At 42.9% G+C, this 19071-nt stretch overlaps 1 protein-coding gene across 16 annotated transcripts in view; it reads left to right on the top strand.

Annotated features, from left to right (window-relative positions):
- Positions 1-19071, top strand: part of FANCC (FA complementation group C) — a 224328-nt gene that overhangs the window by 58265 nt on the left and 146992 nt on the right. For 5 of the 16 annotated variants that reach the window (XM_031654792.1, XM_031654794.1, XM_031654789.1 and 2 more), the window contains 3 exons: positions 15325-15398; positions 16044-16286; positions 17878-17962. In XM_031654792.1, the coding sequence (XP_031510652.1) occupies positions 16122-16286; positions 17878-17962 (250 nt within the window). In that variant the 5' untranslated portion in view covers positions 15325-15398; positions 16044-16121. Of the gene's footprint in view, positions 1-955; positions 991-13997; positions 15399-16043; positions 16287-17877; positions 17963-19071 lie in introns of those variants that run through there. The other 11 variants (XM_003912008.5, XM_031654791.1, XM_031654793.1 and 8 more) reach the window with 7 other exon arrangements.

Below are 19071 nucleotides of genomic sequence, written 5' to 3'. Positions count from 1 at the left end.
ATCTTGGAGCTACAAGGGTTTCTGTCAACATAAAATTAATCTGAATTTTATCTGTTTTATTTTATTTTTCTTCTGCAACAGCCTTGGTGATTTTTTTTATGGATTTATTTTCCATACATTTGTTCAGTATGTATTTATCACGCTCCTACAATGTGCCAGGTACTGTATGGGTTCGTGGGTTCGAAATACGCTCAGCAGACTAGGTCCTGAGATGTGTCAGCTAGGACGCGTGGAACGTGTGTCGGCTAGGACGCGTGGAACGCGTGTCAGCTAGGGCGCGTGGAATGTGTGTCAGCTAGGACGTGTGGAATTGCAAGTTACAGGAAAGCCAAAGAATGGTGGATTCAGCAACAAGAGCAGTTCCACAGTCGACTCCTTCCTTGCCTCAACTACACTGTGAGGACACGGGGCTGTGATTCTTCCTTGCTGTTTGCAGTATGTTGGCCAGTCCTCTCAGGCTTCCTTATCCCTGGGTCTCAAGGTGACTTTTACCATTCTGACTGTCACCCAAAGACTACTGTGTCAGATACGGAAAAAGTGAACTCATTTAAAACTGAGGAAAACTGAGAAACCTTTCACTGAAGTTCAGTTATCATGCCCTATAGTTCCATAACACACCCGTTCCTGCAGTTTGATAGGAGCAGAAGTAAATACCGTGACCGGTCTGTACCAGCCATTCCCAAAATGTGGCTGAGGGCCCAGGTCCCCGAGACCCTTTCAGGAGGTTCACAGGGTAAAACTGTTTTTAAATAATGCTAAGCTGCTATCTGCCTTTTCCACTCGCATTCTCTCACTAGTGTGCGGTGACCTTGTCGAGAGGTTACATGATGGATGATGATGACCTCGCTTTGACAGCTAATGGAATGTGTGTTTGTATATTTTGTCTTTTTAATTTTTCTCAGTTTCAGTTTCTGGTGGTAAATATTGATATATATATATCCTTAATTCTTCACAGAGTCATCTGAAGAGTATATATACGTGCTCTGTCAGGTATGTGTGTGTATATATATTTATATATGTGTAAATATATATTTTATATATGTGTAAATATATATTCTATATATTTAAATATTTAAATGTGTATATTCTATATAGCTGTATATTTAAATGTATATGTTCTATATAGTCGTATATTTAAATGTTTATATTTTATATATTTAAATGTATATATTTTATATTTTTATATATTTAAACATATAAATATATTTTATATATTTTTAAAATATAGATATATTTAAACATATATAAATATATTTTATATATTTTTAAAATATAGATATTTTTATATATGTTTATATATTTATATATCTATATTTTAAAAATATATATTTATATATGTATTTTATATATAAAACTCTTTGGGGTCTTCAGTAATGCTGAAGGGTGTAAATGGTCCCTGAGAACAAAACATTTGAAATTACCTGGTCTGTGAGAATCAAGGTTCACCCCTAGCACTGGGGGATATCCCAGTCTCCCTAAGACATATGGCCCTGAGATTCCTGGACAAAACTCTTAACAAAGAGGAAATGCAGGGCTTAGGGCTTCTGGGTGGAAGACTAGGAGGGTGTGCAGCACTGTTGTGAGGGGCCCTGAGGGGAGGGCAGGGCAGGGGTGCAGCATGTTCTCCAGGCCCCACCTCTGCTGGGCCAGACATGACTGGAGCCACTCTAGGTTTGTCGTTTGTGTGTTGTTGGTTTTTTAATTGTGGTAAATATAAATAAGATTGTAACCGTCTTAACCACTTTTACGTGTAATTCAGTGGCATTGATTACATTAACATTGTTTAACCGTTGTCGCCCTTCACCTCCAGAACTTTCCCATTAAGCAGTAACATTCCCTTACCGTCTCCCCTCATGAATTAATTTGACTCTGTGAATTTGACTGTTGTAGGTACCTCATCTGTGTGGATTCATAGACTATCTGTCCTTCCGCGTCTATCTGATTTCACTTAGCATAGTGTTTTCAAGATTTATTCCTGTGTGTATCAGAATTACATTCCTCTTTAAGGCTGAATGATATTCCAGTGTGTGCTGGATATACCACACTTCGTGTATCCTTTTCTCCACTGATGGATATTTGAGTTGTTCTCACTTTTGGCTATTGCGCTCCTGTGAAGCTGGGTGTACAAATATCTCTTTGAAACCCTGTTTTTAATTCTTTTGGGTTTACACCTAGAAGTGGGATTGCTGGATCAATGGTAATTCTGTGTCTAATTTTTTTAGGAACCACCATACTGTTTTTTGTAGCTGCTGCACCATTTTACATTCCCACCAGCAGTGCTCGAGAGGTCTGGTTTCTCTGTGTCCCCGTCAGTGCTTGCTGTTTTCCTGGTAGTAGCCATTCTAAGTGAAGGGAAATGGTTTCCTGTTTGTTTTTAATAAATTAGGATGCATGGCCCAGCCTGTCACCCAGTGTCTCCTCCCTCTTTGTTATCTTTTTTCAGACACTGCTCAAGTGTTTTGATGCTTTTACTTCCTTCTGCTCTCATGAATTGTGCTTGGTGAGCTCCATATTCTTGTGAGGTACATTTTCCATGAAGTTTTTGAATATATCCTTCTCCTAAAGGATAGAAATTCACCAAAATGAGCAACCTTTAGTCCTGAGGTAATACTCTTTGTTGTCTGCTGTACTTTGAATCTGAGCCATGTTATCTTGGTGACTCAGACTATGAGCCCTTGTGGATAGTGGTGTATCTTCGTACCATGGCGATTTGAGTTCGAAAAATAGTACTTAGCAAGCAAACTCTTGAGCAATTTACATGTGTGAGAAGAAGGGCAGTGGCAGTGGTCCTAAACTGATGCCATTGTGAACCAGTTCCTTTTCAGTATCTTGGATGTTTACATGGCCCCATGGCTGGTTTCCCTTGGTACTTTATCCCACCCCTCACCTCTTCCTGCTTCTGAAGCATCCGCTCCCACCTGGCAGGAAACAGGGACAGGATCAAGCATGTATGGATCCTTCACTGGACACTGCCTTCTGTTCCAGCATCTGCATCTCTCTGCTCATACGACATTGCTTTAGTCCCTTCTGCATAGGAATTTCTGAAGGTCTTTATTTAATTTCTTTATTTTCTCCTGGAAATACTTGGGGATCTAACAACTTCTGTTGTTTTTAGTCTGCGTACGTGGAGAAGGTGAAATCGTGGTTCGTTTTGATTCCTTAGGGACTGGGTAAATGCACTAAAAGATACATTCCTCAAGAAATGGAAAATGTGGATTTTTTTCCAATTTTTCATGCCAGTTGCTTTTGCTACATTAGTAAATGCTGTGCGTGTATGCACAGAATACTTGTTAACATCTTGAGTTTTTGGGAAATATGTTATACAACATTTACCTTTTTTATTATGCTGAACAGTATTTCTCTAAGAGCTAGCAATGAAATGAATTTAGGTACAGACACTAGGCAGAATCATAAGAAAGTCAAGGACTTACATCTGGAGCAAGATAAAGGATTTTGGTATTGAGCAAAAAATGTAGTCAGCTGTCAATTGTCTGATAGGTTTGTAGATTACCTGGGATATAAAAAAGTAGTACATTTGTGAAGAAAGTTGAAATTACCATAAATCTGAAGAATCAGCCCCGTTTTTCAAGGCATGCATTTTTTGGAGCTGCACGGAAGCCACCTTATATGTCTTCTTTAGTACGACACTGTCTTGTTCTTCCCTGAGTAGTGAATTGAATGTCACTCACTCTTTGTGAAAAGCCCTCTGGAGCAAAACAGTAGCCATAAAGGTAAGATAGGGGGTCCAGGAAGCAGGTTTTGGATTTTCCCCTCCTTAGAGCCAGGACTGGAAAAATGGAGTCATTATTTGAGGACTGGAAGGAAAAGGAGGGAGCAAGTGCTAGGATTGTTGTCGCTGCCCATCCTGGTGGGTGGTTTTAATATTTTCAGACAGTGAACTCAGGTAGAAAAAAAAAAAAACAGAAATACATTTCAATAGTTTGAAAACTTTTATTGTCTTCATCAAGTACTGTCCATCTTGATTCACATTTATAAACCATCATACTTTTTCCTTTTTTCTTTGCCTATGGGTGATGTCTTTACGGTACATGTGTATCTAGAAGTTTTTTATTATTATTATTATACTTTAAGTTCTGGGATACATGTGCAGAATGTGCAAGTTTGTTACACAGGTATACGCGTGCCATGGTGGTTTGCTGCACACATCAACCTGTCATCTACATTAGGTATTTCTCCTAATGGTATCTCTCCCCAGCCCCTCAACCCCCTGACAGGCCCTGGTGTGTGATGTTCCCTGCCCTGTGTCCATGTGTTCTCATTGTTCAGCTCCCACTTATGAGTGAGAACATGCGGTGTTTGGTTTTCTGTTCCTGTATTAGTTTGCTGAGAATGATGGTTTCCAGCTTCATCCATGTCCCTGCAGAGGACATGAACTTATCCTTTTTTATGGCTGCATAGTATTCCATGGTGTATATGTGCCACATTTGCTTTATCCAGTCTATCATTGATGGGCATTTGGGTTGGTTCCAAGTGTTTGCTATTGTGAATAGTGCTGCAATAAACCTACATGTGTCTTTATAGTAGAATGATTTATAATCCTTTGGGTATATACCCAGTAATGGGATTGCTGGGTCAAATGGTGTTTCTGGTTCTAGATCCTTGAGGAATCTCCACACTGTCTTCCACAATGATTGAAGCAATTTACACTCCTACCAACAGTGTAAAAGCATTCCTATTTCTCCACATCCTCTTCAGCATCTATTGTTTCCTGACTCTTTAATGATCGCCATCTAACTGGCGTGAGATGGTATCTCATTGTGGTTTTGATTTGCAGTTCTCTAATGACGAGTGATGATGAGCTTTTTTTCATATGTTTGTTGGCTGCATAAATGTCTTCTTTTGAGAAGTGTCTGTTCATATCCTTTGCCCACTTTTTGATGGGGTTGTTTTTTTCTTCTAAATTTGTTTTAAGTTCCTCGTAGGTTCTGGATATTAGCCCTTTGTCAGATGAGTAGATTGCAAAAATTTACTCCCATTCTGTAGATTGCCCGTTCACTCTGATGATAGTTTCTTTTGCTGTGCAGAAGTTCTTTAGTTTAATTAGATCTCATTTGTCGATTTTGGCTTTTGTTGCCATTGCTTTTGGTATTTTAGTCATGAAGACCTTGCCCATGCCTATGTCCTGAATGGTATTGCCTAGGTTTTCTTCTAGGGTTTTTATGGTTTTAGGTCTTATGTTTAAGTATTTAATGCATCTTGAGTTAATTTTTGTATAAGGTGTAAGGAAGGGGTCCCAATTCAGTTTTCTGCACATGGCTAACCAGTTTTCCCAACAAAATTTATTAAATAGGGAATCCTTTTCCCATTGCTTGTTTTTGTCAGGTTTGTCCAAGATCAGATGGTTGTAGATGGGTGGCATTATTTTTGAGCCCTCTGTTCTGTTCCATTAGCCTATATATCTGTTTTGGTACCAGTACCATGCTGTTTTGGTTACTGTAGCCTTGTAGTATGTAGTTTGAAGTCAGGTAGTGCGATGCCTCCAGCTTTATTCTTTTTGCTTAGGATTGTCTTGGCAATACGGACTTATTTTGGTTCCATTAAAGTAGTTTTTTCTAATTCTGTGAAGAAAGTCAATGGTAGCTTAATGGGGATGGCATTGAATCTATAAATTACTTTGGGCAGTATGGCCATTTTCACGATATTTATTCTTCCTATATGTGAGCATGGAATATGTTTTCATCTGTTTGTGTCCCCTCTTATTTCCTTGAGCAGTGGTTTGTAGTTCTCCTTGAAGAGGTCCTTCACATCCCTTGTAAGTTGGATTCCTAGGTATTTTATTCTCTTTGTAGCAATTGTGAACGGGAGTTCACTCATGATTTGGGTCTCTGTTTATCTGTTATTGGTGTATAGGAATGCTTGTGATTTTTGCACATTGATTTTGTATCTTGAGACTTTGCTGAAGTTGCTTATCAGCTTAAGGAGATTTTGGGCTGAGATGATGGGGTTTTCTAAATACACAATCATGTCATCTGCAAACAGGGACAATTTGACTTCCTCTCTTCCTAGTTGAATACCCTTTATTTCTTTCTCTTGCCTGATTGCCCTGGCCAGAAATTCCAATGCTATGTTGAATAGGAGTGATGAGAGAGGGCATCTTTGACTTGTGCCAGTTTTCAAAGGGAATGCTTCCAGCTTTTGCCCATTCAGTATGATACTGGCTGTGTGTTTGTCATAAATAGCTCTTATTATTTTGAGATACGTCCCATCAATACCTAGTTTATTGAGAGTTTTTAGCATGAAGGCTGTTGAATTTTGTTGTGGGCCTTTTCTGCATCTTTTGAGATAATCATGTGGTTTTTGTCATTGGTTCTGTGTATGTGATGGATTACGTTTATTGATTTGTGTATGTCAAACTAGCCTTGCATCCCAGGGATGAAGCTGACTTGATTGTGGTGGATAAGCTTTTTGATGTGTTGCTGGATTTGGCTTGCCAGTACTTTATTGAGGATTTTCGCATTAATGTTCATCAGGGAATTGGCCTGAAATTTTCTTTTTTTATTGTGTCTCTGCCAGGTTTTGGTATCAGGATGATGCTGGCCTCATAAAATGAGTTAGGGAGGAGTCCCTTTTTCTCTGTTGTTTGGAATAGTTTCAGAAGGAATGGTACCAGCTTCTCTTTGTACCTCTGGTAGAATTTGGCTCTGAGTCTGTCTGGTCCTGGGCTGTTTTTGGTTGGTAGGCTGTTAATTACTGCCTCAATTTCAGAACTTGTTATTCGTCTATTCAGGGATTCAACTTCTTCCTGGTTTAGTCTTGAGAGGGTGTATGTGTCCAGGAATTTATCCGTTTCTTCTAGATTTTCTAGTTTATTTGTGTAGAGGTGTTTATAGTATTCTCTGAAGGTAGCTTGTATTTCTGTGAGATCAGTGGTGATATCCTTTATCATTTTGTAATATGTCTATTTGATTCTTCTCTCTTTTCTTCTTTGTCTGGCTAGTGGTCTGTTCTGTTAATCTTTTCCAAAAACCAGCTCCCGGATTCACTGATTTTTTTGAAGTGTTTTTCGTGTGTCTATTTCCTTCAGTTCTGCTCTGCTCTTAGTTATTTCTTGTCTTCTGCTAGCTTTTGAATTTGTTTGCTTTTGCTTCTCTAGTTCTTTTAATTGTGATGTTAGGGTGTCTATTTTAGATCTTTCCCGCTTTCTCCTGTGGGCATTTTAGTGCTATAAATTTCCCTCTAAACACTGCTTTCGCTGTGTCCCAGAGATTCTGGTATGTTGTGTCTTTGTTCTCATTGGTTTCAAATAACTTACTTATTTCTGCCTTCATTTCATTATTTACCCAGTAGTCGTTCAGGAGCAGGTTGTTCAGTTTCCATGTAGTTGTGCAGTTTTGAGTGAGTTTCTTAATCCTGAGTTCTAATTTTATTGCACTGTGATCTGAGAGAGAGTTTGTTGTAATTTCTGTTCTTTTGCATTTGCTGAGGAGTGTTTTACTTCCAATTATGTGGTCAATTTTAAAATAAGTGTGATGTGGATCTGAGAAGAAGGTATATTCTGTTGATTTGGGGTAGAGAGTTCCGTAGATGTCTATTAGGTCCACTTGGTCCTGAGCTGAGTTCAAGTCCTGAATATCCTTGTTAATTTTCTGTCTCATTGATCTGTCTCATATGACAGTGGGGTGTTAAAGTCTCCCACTATTATTGTGTGGGAGTCTAAGTCTCTTTGTAGGTCTCTAAGAACTTGCTTTATGAATCTGGGTGCTCCTGTATTGGGTGCATATATATTTAGGATAGTTAGCTCTTCTTGTTGCATTGATCCCTTTACCATTATGTGATGCCTTTCTTTGTCTTTTTTGATCTTTGTTGGTTTAAAATCTGTTTTATCAGAGACTAGGATTGCAACCCCTGCTTTTTTTTTTTCTTTCCATTTGCTTGGTAAATATTCCTCCATCCATTTATTTTGAGCCTATGTGTGTTTTTGCATGTGAGATGGGTCTCCTGAACACAGCACACTGATGGGTCTTGACTCTTTATCCAGTTTGCCAGTCTGTGTCTTTTAATTGGGGCATTTAGCCCATTTACATTTAAGGTTAATATTTTTATGTGTGAATTTGATCCTATCATTATGATGCTAGCTGGTTATTTTGCCCATTAGTTGATGGTGTTTCTTCATTGTGTCGATGGTTTTTACAATTTGGTATTTTTTTGCAGTGCCTGGTACCGGGTTTTCCTTTCCATATTTAATACTTCCTTCAGGAGCTCTTGTAAGGCAGGCCTGGTGGTGACAAAATCTCTCAGCATTTGCCTGTCTGCAAAGAATTTTTTTTCTCCTTCGCTTATGAAGCTTAGTTTGGCTGGATATGAAATTCTGGGTTGAAATTTCTTTAAGAATGTTGAATATTGGCCTCCACTCCCTTCTGGCTTGTAGGGTTTCTGCAGAGAGATCTGCTGTTAGTCTGATGGGCTTCACTTTGTGTGTCGCCCGACCTTTCTCTCTGGCTGCCCTTAACATTTTTTCCTTCATTTCAACTTTAGTGAATCTGACAATTATGTGTCTTGAGGTTGCTCTTCTCGGGGAGTATCTTTGTGGCATTCTCTGTATTTCCTGGATTTGAATGTTGGCCTGTCTTTGTAGGTTAGGGAAGTTCTCCTGGGAAGTATCCTGAAGAGTGTTTTCCAGTTTGGTTCCGTTCTGCCTGTCACTTTCAGGTACACCATACACCAATTAAACGTAGGTTTGATCTTTTCACATAGTCCTGAATTTCTTGGAGGCTTTGTTTTTTCCTTTTCATTCTTTTTTCTCTAACCTTGTCTTCACGCTTTGTGTCATTAAGTTGATCTGTAGTCTCTGATATCCTTTCTTCTGCTTGATCGATTCGGCTGCTGGTACTTCTGCATGCTCCACGAAGTTCTCACGATGTGGTTTTCAGCTCCATCGGGTCATTTATGTCGTTCTAGTTAGGCGTTCCTCTAACCTTCTTTCAAGGTTCTTAGCTTCCTTGCATTGTGTTAAAAAATGCTTGTGTCAATTTGTCAAACTAATTCTCCGTCCAGTTTTGTTCCCTTGCTGGAGAGGAGTTGTGATCCTTTCAAGGTTTTTGGAATTATCAGCCTTTTTATGCTGGTTTTTCCTTATCTTCATGGATTTATCCACCTTTGGTCTTTGATGTTAGTGACCTTTGGATGGGGTTTCTGTGTGGACGTCCTTTTTGTTGATGTTGATGCTGTTCCTTTGTTTGTTAGTTTTCCTTCTAACAGTCAGGCCCCTCTGCTGGAGTTTGCTGGAGGCCCCTTCCAGACCCTGTTTGCCTGGGTATCACCAGTGGAGGTTTCAGAGCAGCAAATATTGCTGCCTGATCCTTCGTCTGGAAGCTTCGTCCCAGAGGGGCACCCGCCAGATGCCAGCCGGAGCTCTCCTGTATGAGGTGTCTGTCGACCCCTGCTGGGAGGTGTCTCCCTGTCAGGAGGCACGGGGGTCAGGGACCCACTTGAGGAGGCAGTCTGTTCCTTAGCAGAGCTTGAGTGCTGTTCTGGGAGATCTGCTGCTCTCTTCAGAGCCAGCAGGCAGGAACGTTTAAGTTGTCTGAAGCCATGCCCACAGCCGCCCCTTCCCCAGGTGCTCTGTCTCAGGGAGATGAGAGTTTGATCTATAAGCCCCTGACTGGGGCTGCTGCCTTTCTTTCAGAGATGCCCTGCCCAGAGAGGAGGAATCTAGAGGGGCAGTCGGCTACAGTGGCTTTGCGGAGCTGTGGTGGGCTCTGCCCAGTCTGCACATCCCTGCGGCTTTGTTTACACTGTGAGGGGAGAACCACCTACTCAAGCCTCAGTAATGGGGGATGCCCCTCCCCCACCAAGCTCAAGCACCCCAGGATGACTTCAGACTGCCGTGCTGGTAGCAAGAATTTCAAGCCAGTGGATCTTAGCTTGCTGGGCTCCTCGGGGGTGGGATCCCCTGAGCTAGACCACTTGGCCCCCTGGCTTCAGGCCCCTTTCCAGGGGAGTGAACGGTTCTGTCTTGCTGGTGTTCCAGGAGCCACTGGTGTACGAAGAAACTCCTGCAGCTAGCTTGGTGTCTGCCCAAAAGGCCGCCTAGTTTTGTGCTTAAAACCCAGGGCCCTGGTGGTGTAGGCACCCAAGGGAATCTTCTGGTCTGCAGGTTGCGAAGACCGTGGGAAAAGCGTAGTATCTAGGCTGGAACGCACCATTCCTCGTGGGACAGTCCCTCACGGCTTCCCTTGGCTAGGGGAGGGAGTTCCCCAACCCCTTGTGCTTCTTGGGTGAGGCGACACCCCACCTGGCTTCTGCTTGCCCTCCGTGGGCTGCACCCACTGTCTAACCAATCCCAGCGAGATGACCCGGGCACCCCAGCTGGAAATACAGAAATCACCTGCCTTCTGCATCGATCCCGTTGGGAGCTGCAGACCGGCCGGAGCTGCTCCTATTTGGCCGTCTTGCCAGCTTGTGGAAGATTTAAAAACTATTTCTTAATTGTGGAAAGTAACATATTGAAAAGCATATAAACATGATTTATACTTTGGTGAGTTATTAAAATGTGAATACACAGTCATTGCCACGCAGGTCAGGAAATAGAATATTGCCAGCATCTTGGTGCCATTCACGCACACCTTCGCAATAGCACATCTTCCTTTCCTCTAAAGCAGGGGTCCCCAAGCCCCAGGCCACAGATGGGTACCATGCTGTACAGCAGGAGGTAAGTAGGAGGCCAGTGAGCGTGCCTGGCTGAGCTCCGCTCCCCGTCAGATCAGTGGCGGCGTTCGAGTCTCACAGGGGCGTGAATCCTCGTGTGCACTGCACGTGCGGGGTCTAGATTGCGCGCTCCGTGTCAGTGGCGGCGTTCGAGTCTCACAGGGGCGTGAATCCTCGTGTGCAGTGCACGCAAGGGTCCAGGATTTCGCGCCGGGCCTCCGTGTCAGTACGGGCGCTCGAGTCTCGAATCTCGTATACACTCGCGCCGCGGTGGGTCTAGATTGGGCGCCGCCCGCGGTCAGTGATACGCTCAGCTCACAGGGGCTGGAACTGCTGCGGCGGGTCCAGATTACGCTTCCTCGTCAGTGGCGGCGCTCGAAAGTCTCACAGGGCGGAATCCGGTACAGCGCGACCGCGCTGCACGGGATTGGCGCCGCCCGTGGTCAGGAGCGGGCGCTCGAAGTCTCATACAGGGCGTGAATCTCGTGGGTAATTCGCGCGCGGGTCCATAGATTAAGGCCCGTGTCAGTGTGAGCGGGCGTTCGAAGTCTCACAGGCTGCAATCCTCGCGCGCACGCGGCGGGTCTAGATTGCGCGCTTCCGCGGTCAGTGGGCGGCGCCGGAAGCCCCGCCAGGGCGCGGATCCGGTAATTGGGCGCGTAAGCCCCTGATTGCGCCCGTCAGTGGCGCGCCTGAGTCTCATTGCGCTGGAATCCTCGTGCGTAATTCGCGCTGCGGCGGGTCTAGATTGGCGCTGCCTGCGGTCAGTGGCGGGCGCTCGAGTCTCACAGGGGCGTGAATCCTCGTGTGCACTGCGCGTGCGGGGTCTAGATTGCGCGCTCCGTGTCAGTGGCGGCGTTCGAGTCTCACAGGGGCGTGAATCCTCGTGTGCACTGCGCGTGCGGGGTCTAGATTGCGCGCTCCGTGTCAGTGGCGGTGTTCGAGTCTCACAGGGGCGTGAATCCTCGTGTGCACTGCGCATGCGGGGTCTAGATTGCGCGCTCTGTGTGAGAGCGTGACTGATGCCTGAGGGTCTGAGGTGGAACAGTTTCTCATCCCAAAACACATCCCGCCCTCCCTACCCCCGCCCCGGTCCGTGAACAAATTGTCTTCCACAGTGGGAGATGGGTGCGCCAGAATCTCGCAAGTCACCGCTAAAGAATTTACCATGTAACCAAATACTACCTGTTCCCCAAAAACCTATGGGAATAAAAAATTTTTTTAAAGAGAACTATATGAAGCAGTAATTACTGAGAATATTCCAAGTTAATGTCAGACGGCATACCACAAATACAGGAAGCTTTCTCATTTTGAACGAAGCCAGAAGAAAAATGCACCTTACCTGTAGAGGGGCAGAACATTCAACTTCTCCTCAGAAACCATGTAAGGAAGAAGAGAGGGGAGTGAAATATTTAAAAATACTGGTTTAAAATGCTGAGAGAAACACCTTACCTTATCAAGAACATGTACTCAGATACCTCTAGGGATCTAGACTAAGAGAGCCTTTGGATGACTGAGTTCCACCTGTCAAGACTCAGCTTCCCAGCAGGCTTGGATTTGTCCAACAGGTGTGATCATCCCACATGTGGCTGATGGCACAAGGTGCTTTGATTAACCAGATGCTGGCGGCAGCCGCCACCGCCACTCGCTGGTCATCACAACCATAGCACCATGTTTTCACCCCGCAGCCCCAGAGGCTGTGGAGCAGCATATTGAGGATCACTGCACTCCGTGATTCCTAAAGCTGTTTCCATTTAAAACAATCAGATACATTTCTATTGCTGAGCAAAGGTTGTTTGCATTTTTTTGTTGAGACAGTCTGGCTTTCTCACACAGGCTGGAGTGCGGAGTGCAGTGGTGTTATCCCGGCTCACAGAGGCCTTGAACTCCTGGGTCCAAGCGACCCTCCTGCTTCAGCCTCTAGAGTAGCTAGGACTGTAGGCACCTGCCATCATGCATGGCTAATTTTAAAAATTTGTTTTTTGTAGGGGTGGGGTCTTGGTTTGTTGCCCAGGCTGGTCTCAAACTCCTGGCCTCAAGTGATGCTCCTGTCACTGCCTGCCAAAGTGCTGGGATTACAGGCATGAGCCGCTTTCCAGGCCTGCAATTTTATTTGAATAAAATGTTTGTCTCTTTTATCAAAAAGTTCTTCATTTTACTGGGTTCCCAAATATCTAAACTGATCTCCATGTAGTAACACATGAAATATTTAAGAAATTCATCAGTTTGTTTCTGCAGTTTCTTTCTTTCTTTCTTTCTTTTTTTTAAATCAGTCTCACTCTGTCTCCCGGCTGGAGTGCAGTGGTGCAATCTTGGCTCATTGCAACCTCTGCCTCTGGGGTTCAGGTGTTCCTCCTGCCTCTGCCTCCCAAGTGGCTGGGATTACAGGCTCCTGCCACCACGCGCAGCTACTTTTTGTTGTTTTCAGTAGAGACAGGGTTTCACCATGTTGGCCAGGCTGGTCTCAAAACTCTTGACCTCAGGGATCCACCCACCTCGGCCTCCCAAAGTGCTGGGATTACAGGCTCCTGCCACCACGCGCAGCTAATTTTTGTTGTTTTCAGTAGAGACGGGGTTTCACCATGTTGGCCAGGCTGGTCTCAAAACTCTTGACCTCAGGGATCCACCCACCTCGGCCTCCCAAAGTGCTGGGATTACAGGCGTGAGCCACCATGCCCCGCTTCTTCAGTTTATTTCTTTAAGGACACAAACTTTAGAGCCAGACCCTGGATTCATATTCCACAATCATAGCTCTGCTGTTTACTAGCAGTTATTTCCTTTCAGTTTTTTACATAATCTTACTTTGAGCAATTATGTAATCTCTTGGTGCCTCTGTAAAATGGAGATGATAATAGTACCCATTTCACAGTGTTGCTGTAATGATTAAATCAGTATGAATAAAGCATTTAGTATACTGCCAAGAGCATCGTATAAATGTATCCAAGTATAAACTATTATTATATTTATAAAATGAGATATTACTAATTAAATTTCACACAGGCAACATAAAAATACTTTAAAATTTTTTTTGGTGGGGAATTACCTTTTAAAAATTAAATTACTGGCTGGGCAGAGTGGCTCATGCCTGTAATCCCAGCACTTTGGGAGGCTGAGGCAGGCGGATCACTTGAGGTCAGGAGGTCGAGAGCAGCCTAGCCAACATGGTGAAACCCCGTCTCTACTAAAAATACAAAAATTAGTCGGGCATGGTTGTATGTGCCTGTAATCACAGCTATTTGGGAGGCTGAGGCAGGAGAATCACTTGAACCCAGGAGGTGGAGGTTACAGTGAGCCAACATCGCGCCACTGCACTCCAGCCTGGGAGATAGAGTGCGATTTTGTCTAGAAAAATAATAACATGAAAATAAAATTAAATTACTTCATCTGGAGAAGCATTTTGGTGTGGCATTTAACTTAGAACTGTACTGTGAGGAATACTGGTGAATTATTCATTCCTTAATTCCGTATTTTTTGAGTGTTTGCCAGGCATATGCTGCATTCTAGGAAGACAGGGAATTTACACAGCAGTAGAGGAAGCGGTAACTAAGGGAACGAATAAAGCCCAGGATAATTATCCGGAATCAGCAGAAAGGCCTGGGAGGATTTGTGGTGACCGGGGAGAGGGAGCGCAGATGAGAGGCCTGGGCTGGACCGTGGTGACCGGGGAGAGGGAGCGCAGATGAGAGGCCTGAGCTGAACCGTGGTGACCAGGGAGAGGAAACAAGGGCTGTCAGAGAGGGTGCTGGAGCCATGTTTTGCAGGGTCAGGACTCCAAGCAGCTGGGAGTATCTACGGGGAGTTTAAATTTCTTTTCAAGGGAGCTGTGAAGAGAGGTTTTACCCAGGGGAGTGTGCTGGTCTCATTTACTTTGCTGAAGTGTTTTCTGTCTACTGCATGGAGAGTGAATTGGAGAGGGGCGGGCCCAGCCCGGCAGCAGACGGTGCAGCAGCACTCCAGGGCTAGGTGGAGGGCGGCAGCGAGGCGGAAGGAAGTGCACGCAGTCAAGTCAGATCACACACATTTATTTATATCACACACATGTAGACTTGACAGGTGGTGTTGATGGCTTGGATGAGGAAGACAATGAGGAGGCATGGACGTTACCTAGATTTTTGGCTAAGTACCATTTTGACAATATGCATATATTCACTCTATTATTAAACTTCTTTTTCATTTTGACATGATCCTTCTCAAAACTGTAAACGTTCTAGTATATGTGCTGCCCAAGTGAACATGAAAACCGCACATTTTTTTAGGTATTTTAAAACTTTCCCAATCTAGATTTTTTTGCACTGCAGCCAAATTGTACAGTTGTTTCAGATTTCTTCTTGTTTTCTTGTTTAGTAATGGGAACCGCCTTTGTTGATATTTTGGGCATTTAATTGGGAGCATTTTACCTGTTAATTATGGCTGTTGAGGATTTAAACTCACTTTATTTACCACGTCTTTTGAAGTTAGATTGCTGAGTATCCTGCCTGCCCGGGGAGTGTCAGAGCCTGTGAAGGCCTGCAGCTGTTGAGAGGCAGCTTTCCCTCCTCTGCGATTCCTGCTTCCGGCTTCTGTGGGCGAAGAAGGGGTGTGGGATGGGAGGGGCACCTGGAGCTGCTGAGCCAGCTCCACCTGAGGCTCACTGTGTAACTTCATTGTTCTTTTCAGCATGGCCTTCAGGGGTAGGAAGTCAGGCTTATGAGATGTTATCTGCTGTGGCTTAGGACTGGTATACCTCCTCAGTAAGTGGAATTTATTATTACTTTACTAAAATATGGCTTCTTCGTGTGAATGAAGTGAGATCAAGCATATAAAGCAATCTGAAAAGATTGCTTAAATTGCATGTGGAATCAATTATTTTACTTTTTTCTAAGAAATGAAGAGAAACTGGGGAAAAAAATTCATTAGACAGTAATGCATAGAGATTTTTTACACCTAAATGAGAAGCCAGAAATTCATATAAAACATAAGAACTTCAAAAAGATTTCTTAGGCACAGAGTATTATTAAACACTCATGGATGTTTTTGATTTCCTATTACATTAAAATACTCAAATCAACTTCATATTCAGAACATTTAAAAATAGCTCAATCTTAAAAAGAAGATATAAAGTATTATCAGCTGTGCTTTTTGTGCATAATTAGCATGTTGTGCCTGTGGAGGTGTAATGACTTCTAGCCTAATGATAGTATCATGATTAAAAGTTCAGATGGTAAAACGTGGAGCTCCAGCTGGGCGACACATTTGGTAACAGTTCAGAGATGACTCCAGCATAGGAGCTGTGCTATGTTAGTTCTTCGTAATCCCCCCTTCACCCATCAGTGAGTCGTGAAGGCTCTGATAAAAGAGCCTTTTAGAAATGCTTCCATTTGTTCCCTTTCTTACAGATTTAATGTGTGCCCAGCATTTCCTTCAGTGCTGGACAGGCTGCTGTGAAGGGACATCACCTTTTCCCTTTTTCCAAGATGGCTCAAGAGTCAGTAGATCTTTCTTGTGATTATCAGTTTTGGATGCAGAAGCTTTCTGTGTGGGATCAGGCTTCCACTTTGGGAACCCAGCAAGACACCTGTGTTCACCTGGCTCGGTTCCAGGAGTTCCTGAGGAAGATGTATGAAGCCTTGAAAGAGATGGTAAGTAGTGGACCAAAATAATGGAATTATTTTCTGACTTCAGGGACTCTGCCAGATTTCACCAAGACAGAATGCCACCCGGAGTCAGGACTTGTGGTGGTGAGTGAAGTGCCAATGGATTAGGAAGACGGATTACTCAAGAGCTGGTTTCCTAGTCTCCGATTTATTATATTATTATAATTTCTTCTTGAGTAGCTGTATTGTCACATGAGTCTTCCTGACCAAGCAAGTTGTTTTTAAATAATCAAGATTTCATGCTTGTTGTCAAGTAGTAAATGGGATTCTTTTAAAGGCCTTTGTGTCCCTTGAATCTTGGAGAATTTGCTACATGCTTAACCTTTCCTCAACCCTCTTCTCAAGTGGGCTGTCCTAAGAGATGATAAATATTACGATCTCTTCTTATACATGTAATGCTTTTTATAAATATTAAGATTTTGAGTATCTTTACTATTATATAATTTATTGTTTTCAAAATTTACTATATTTTCATTTTGATGTTTTATTATGACAGATATTTTTATGATTTAGCACATGTTTATATATTATGAGCTAGTATTTTGTATTTAATTTCAAAATGAAAAGCAAAATTGTCACTTAACAAAGTGTTCTTGTATTAAGCTTTTCTTCCTGGAATCAAAGAGTAAGTAGGAAATTTGAAGAATAATTTGTATTGATAGTATGAGTTCATACGTTTTTAGAAACTGTAAGGAAAGATACAGTCTGTGTGAACAACCAGTGCTAATTTAAAAAAAATTTTTTAATGAGACATATGGAACTTGACCTTTCTGTGGTCCCAGAATGTCTGGGACCAGCCTTGACGCTGGGACACGTGTGGGACGTGTTGCCGCAGGAGCGGAAAGTGCCTGTCGTGTCAGCTTGCTTGCATCTTATCCTATCCTAGTTTGCTTTTATTTCTGAGCTTTTATGAAAGGTAACAAGTGGAAAAAGGTCCAGTTGTACAATAGCGTGTGTGTGTGTTTTTAAATCTATTTGGTTGATCCTTTTTCTGTTTCAGGGTTTAGATTGTTACAGCCTAAGTATGATGTCATTTGCCATACAGTTATCAAAATAGTCATAAACAGAGATATATACATTTATGCTTTGCCTGCTTTTATTTCTTTTTACAAGTTCCAGATTCTCGTCCCTTTAAACCTTCTTCTTTGAAATAGTCTTACTGGAGCTGAGTTCGTAACCTCTCTTATGTTAGAATGAAAAACCGGGATAAAGATATGGGATTATATATCACCAATAATTTGTTTTCAATTCTTAAGCAGTCTTTGTTATTTTTAAATAAAGAAGCCTTTATTGGCTATTAAGTATGAGTAGAATTAATTTTGCAACACAATTGATTTTACCTATGTCATACATCTTAGTTTGGTGACCTCGTTTAAGGATGAAGTAAGGTGGTTGGTTGCTTTTCAAACTTTATTTGAATTACTTACCTAAAGATCTTCTCTAATCCTTTTTTGCTTACTTTTAAAAATGGTATATTAAACAAGAAGCATTCAAGCTCCCTCAACCTGTAATGTCAGTTCAGTCTTTCTGAGTTGCATAATGCCTTTACTGACCAAAATTTATTTTTCTTTCACAGGATTCTAATACAATTTTTGAAAGATTCCCCACAATTGATCAACTGTTGGCAAAAGCTTGTTGGAATCCTTTTATTTTAGCATACGGTAAGAATCCAAAACGTGTCCTCTCAAAATATAATCTTTGCATTGTTTCACAGAGGCTTACATTATGAACCTTTCTCCTATTTTTTTTTTATGGAACAACTTATCAAATGTATTCATTGTTTCATTACAAAGATGGCTTCCTACACTGTTGTCCAGGTGTGTGTGTGTAGGTTTGTATGGATACACACACACACACACGCATGCACGCACCCATGTAGATCTTCAGGAAAATAGAGCTCTTTGTATTAGAGGACAGCAACTCCTAGATGATTTAAATATCCGTTTTTGCCTGTAATCACTTTCATAACTTCATTTTAAATTCAATATAAAATAGCTATACTAATGATACCGAGTTAATTTTGTTTCACGGTTTCATAACTCACACGCTGGATCCGTGTTGTAAAGTCATTCTTGAGAGTGTGAATCCTGCCGTGACTTTGCCTTTGACGTTGGCCGCTGTGACTTTATTTAAGGGTGCCATTTTGGTTTTATCCAAGGTGGAGATGAATGTGGGGGCACTTTGGGGAGGTATTCCTTCATCGAGCTCCTGTCTGCTGTCCATCTCATTTTCTGTTTCATCTTCCACAGCTATACCTCATGGTGGTAGCCGGGTCCTGTTACTAACAGTGCCTGAAGGCACTTTGTGGCAGGATTCCTTTCACACTCATTCTCCTTTGAAATAGCCTTACTGTGCTGAGGTAGGAGCTGCTGGGAGTGTCCATGGCCTCCAACGTCTCCCTGTGATCCACTTACTTCACTGTCTTGGTAGGAGCTGCTGGGAGTGTCCATGGCCTCCAGCGTCTCCCTGTGATCCACTTACTTCACTGTCTGAGGTAGGAGCTGCTGAGGTCTGCTGGCCTCCGCCGCCTCCCCTGTGATGCACTTACTTCACTGTCCGATGTAGGAGCTGCTGGGAGTCTCCATGGCCTCCAGCGTCTCCCTGTGATCCACTTACTTCACTGTCTTGGTGTAGAGCTGCTGGGAGTCCAAGGGCCCTCCGGGCTGCCTCCCAGATCCACTTACTTCACTGTCTGAGGTAGGAGCTGCTGGGAGTGTCCATGGCCTCCGGCGTCTCCCTGTGATCCACTTACTTCACTGTGTGAGGTAGG

The sequence above is a fragment of the Papio anubis genome, chromosome 13, assembly GCF_008728515.1.
Source record: "Papio anubis isolate 15944 chromosome 13, Panubis1.0, whole genome shotgun sequence".
In the NCBI taxonomy this organism is placed as follows: Eukaryota; Metazoa; Chordata; class Mammalia; order Primates; family Cercopithecidae; genus Papio; species Papio anubis.
The sequence above is the reverse complement of the archived record's forward strand: the minus strand, read 5'-3'. Positions and strand labels throughout refer to the sequence as shown.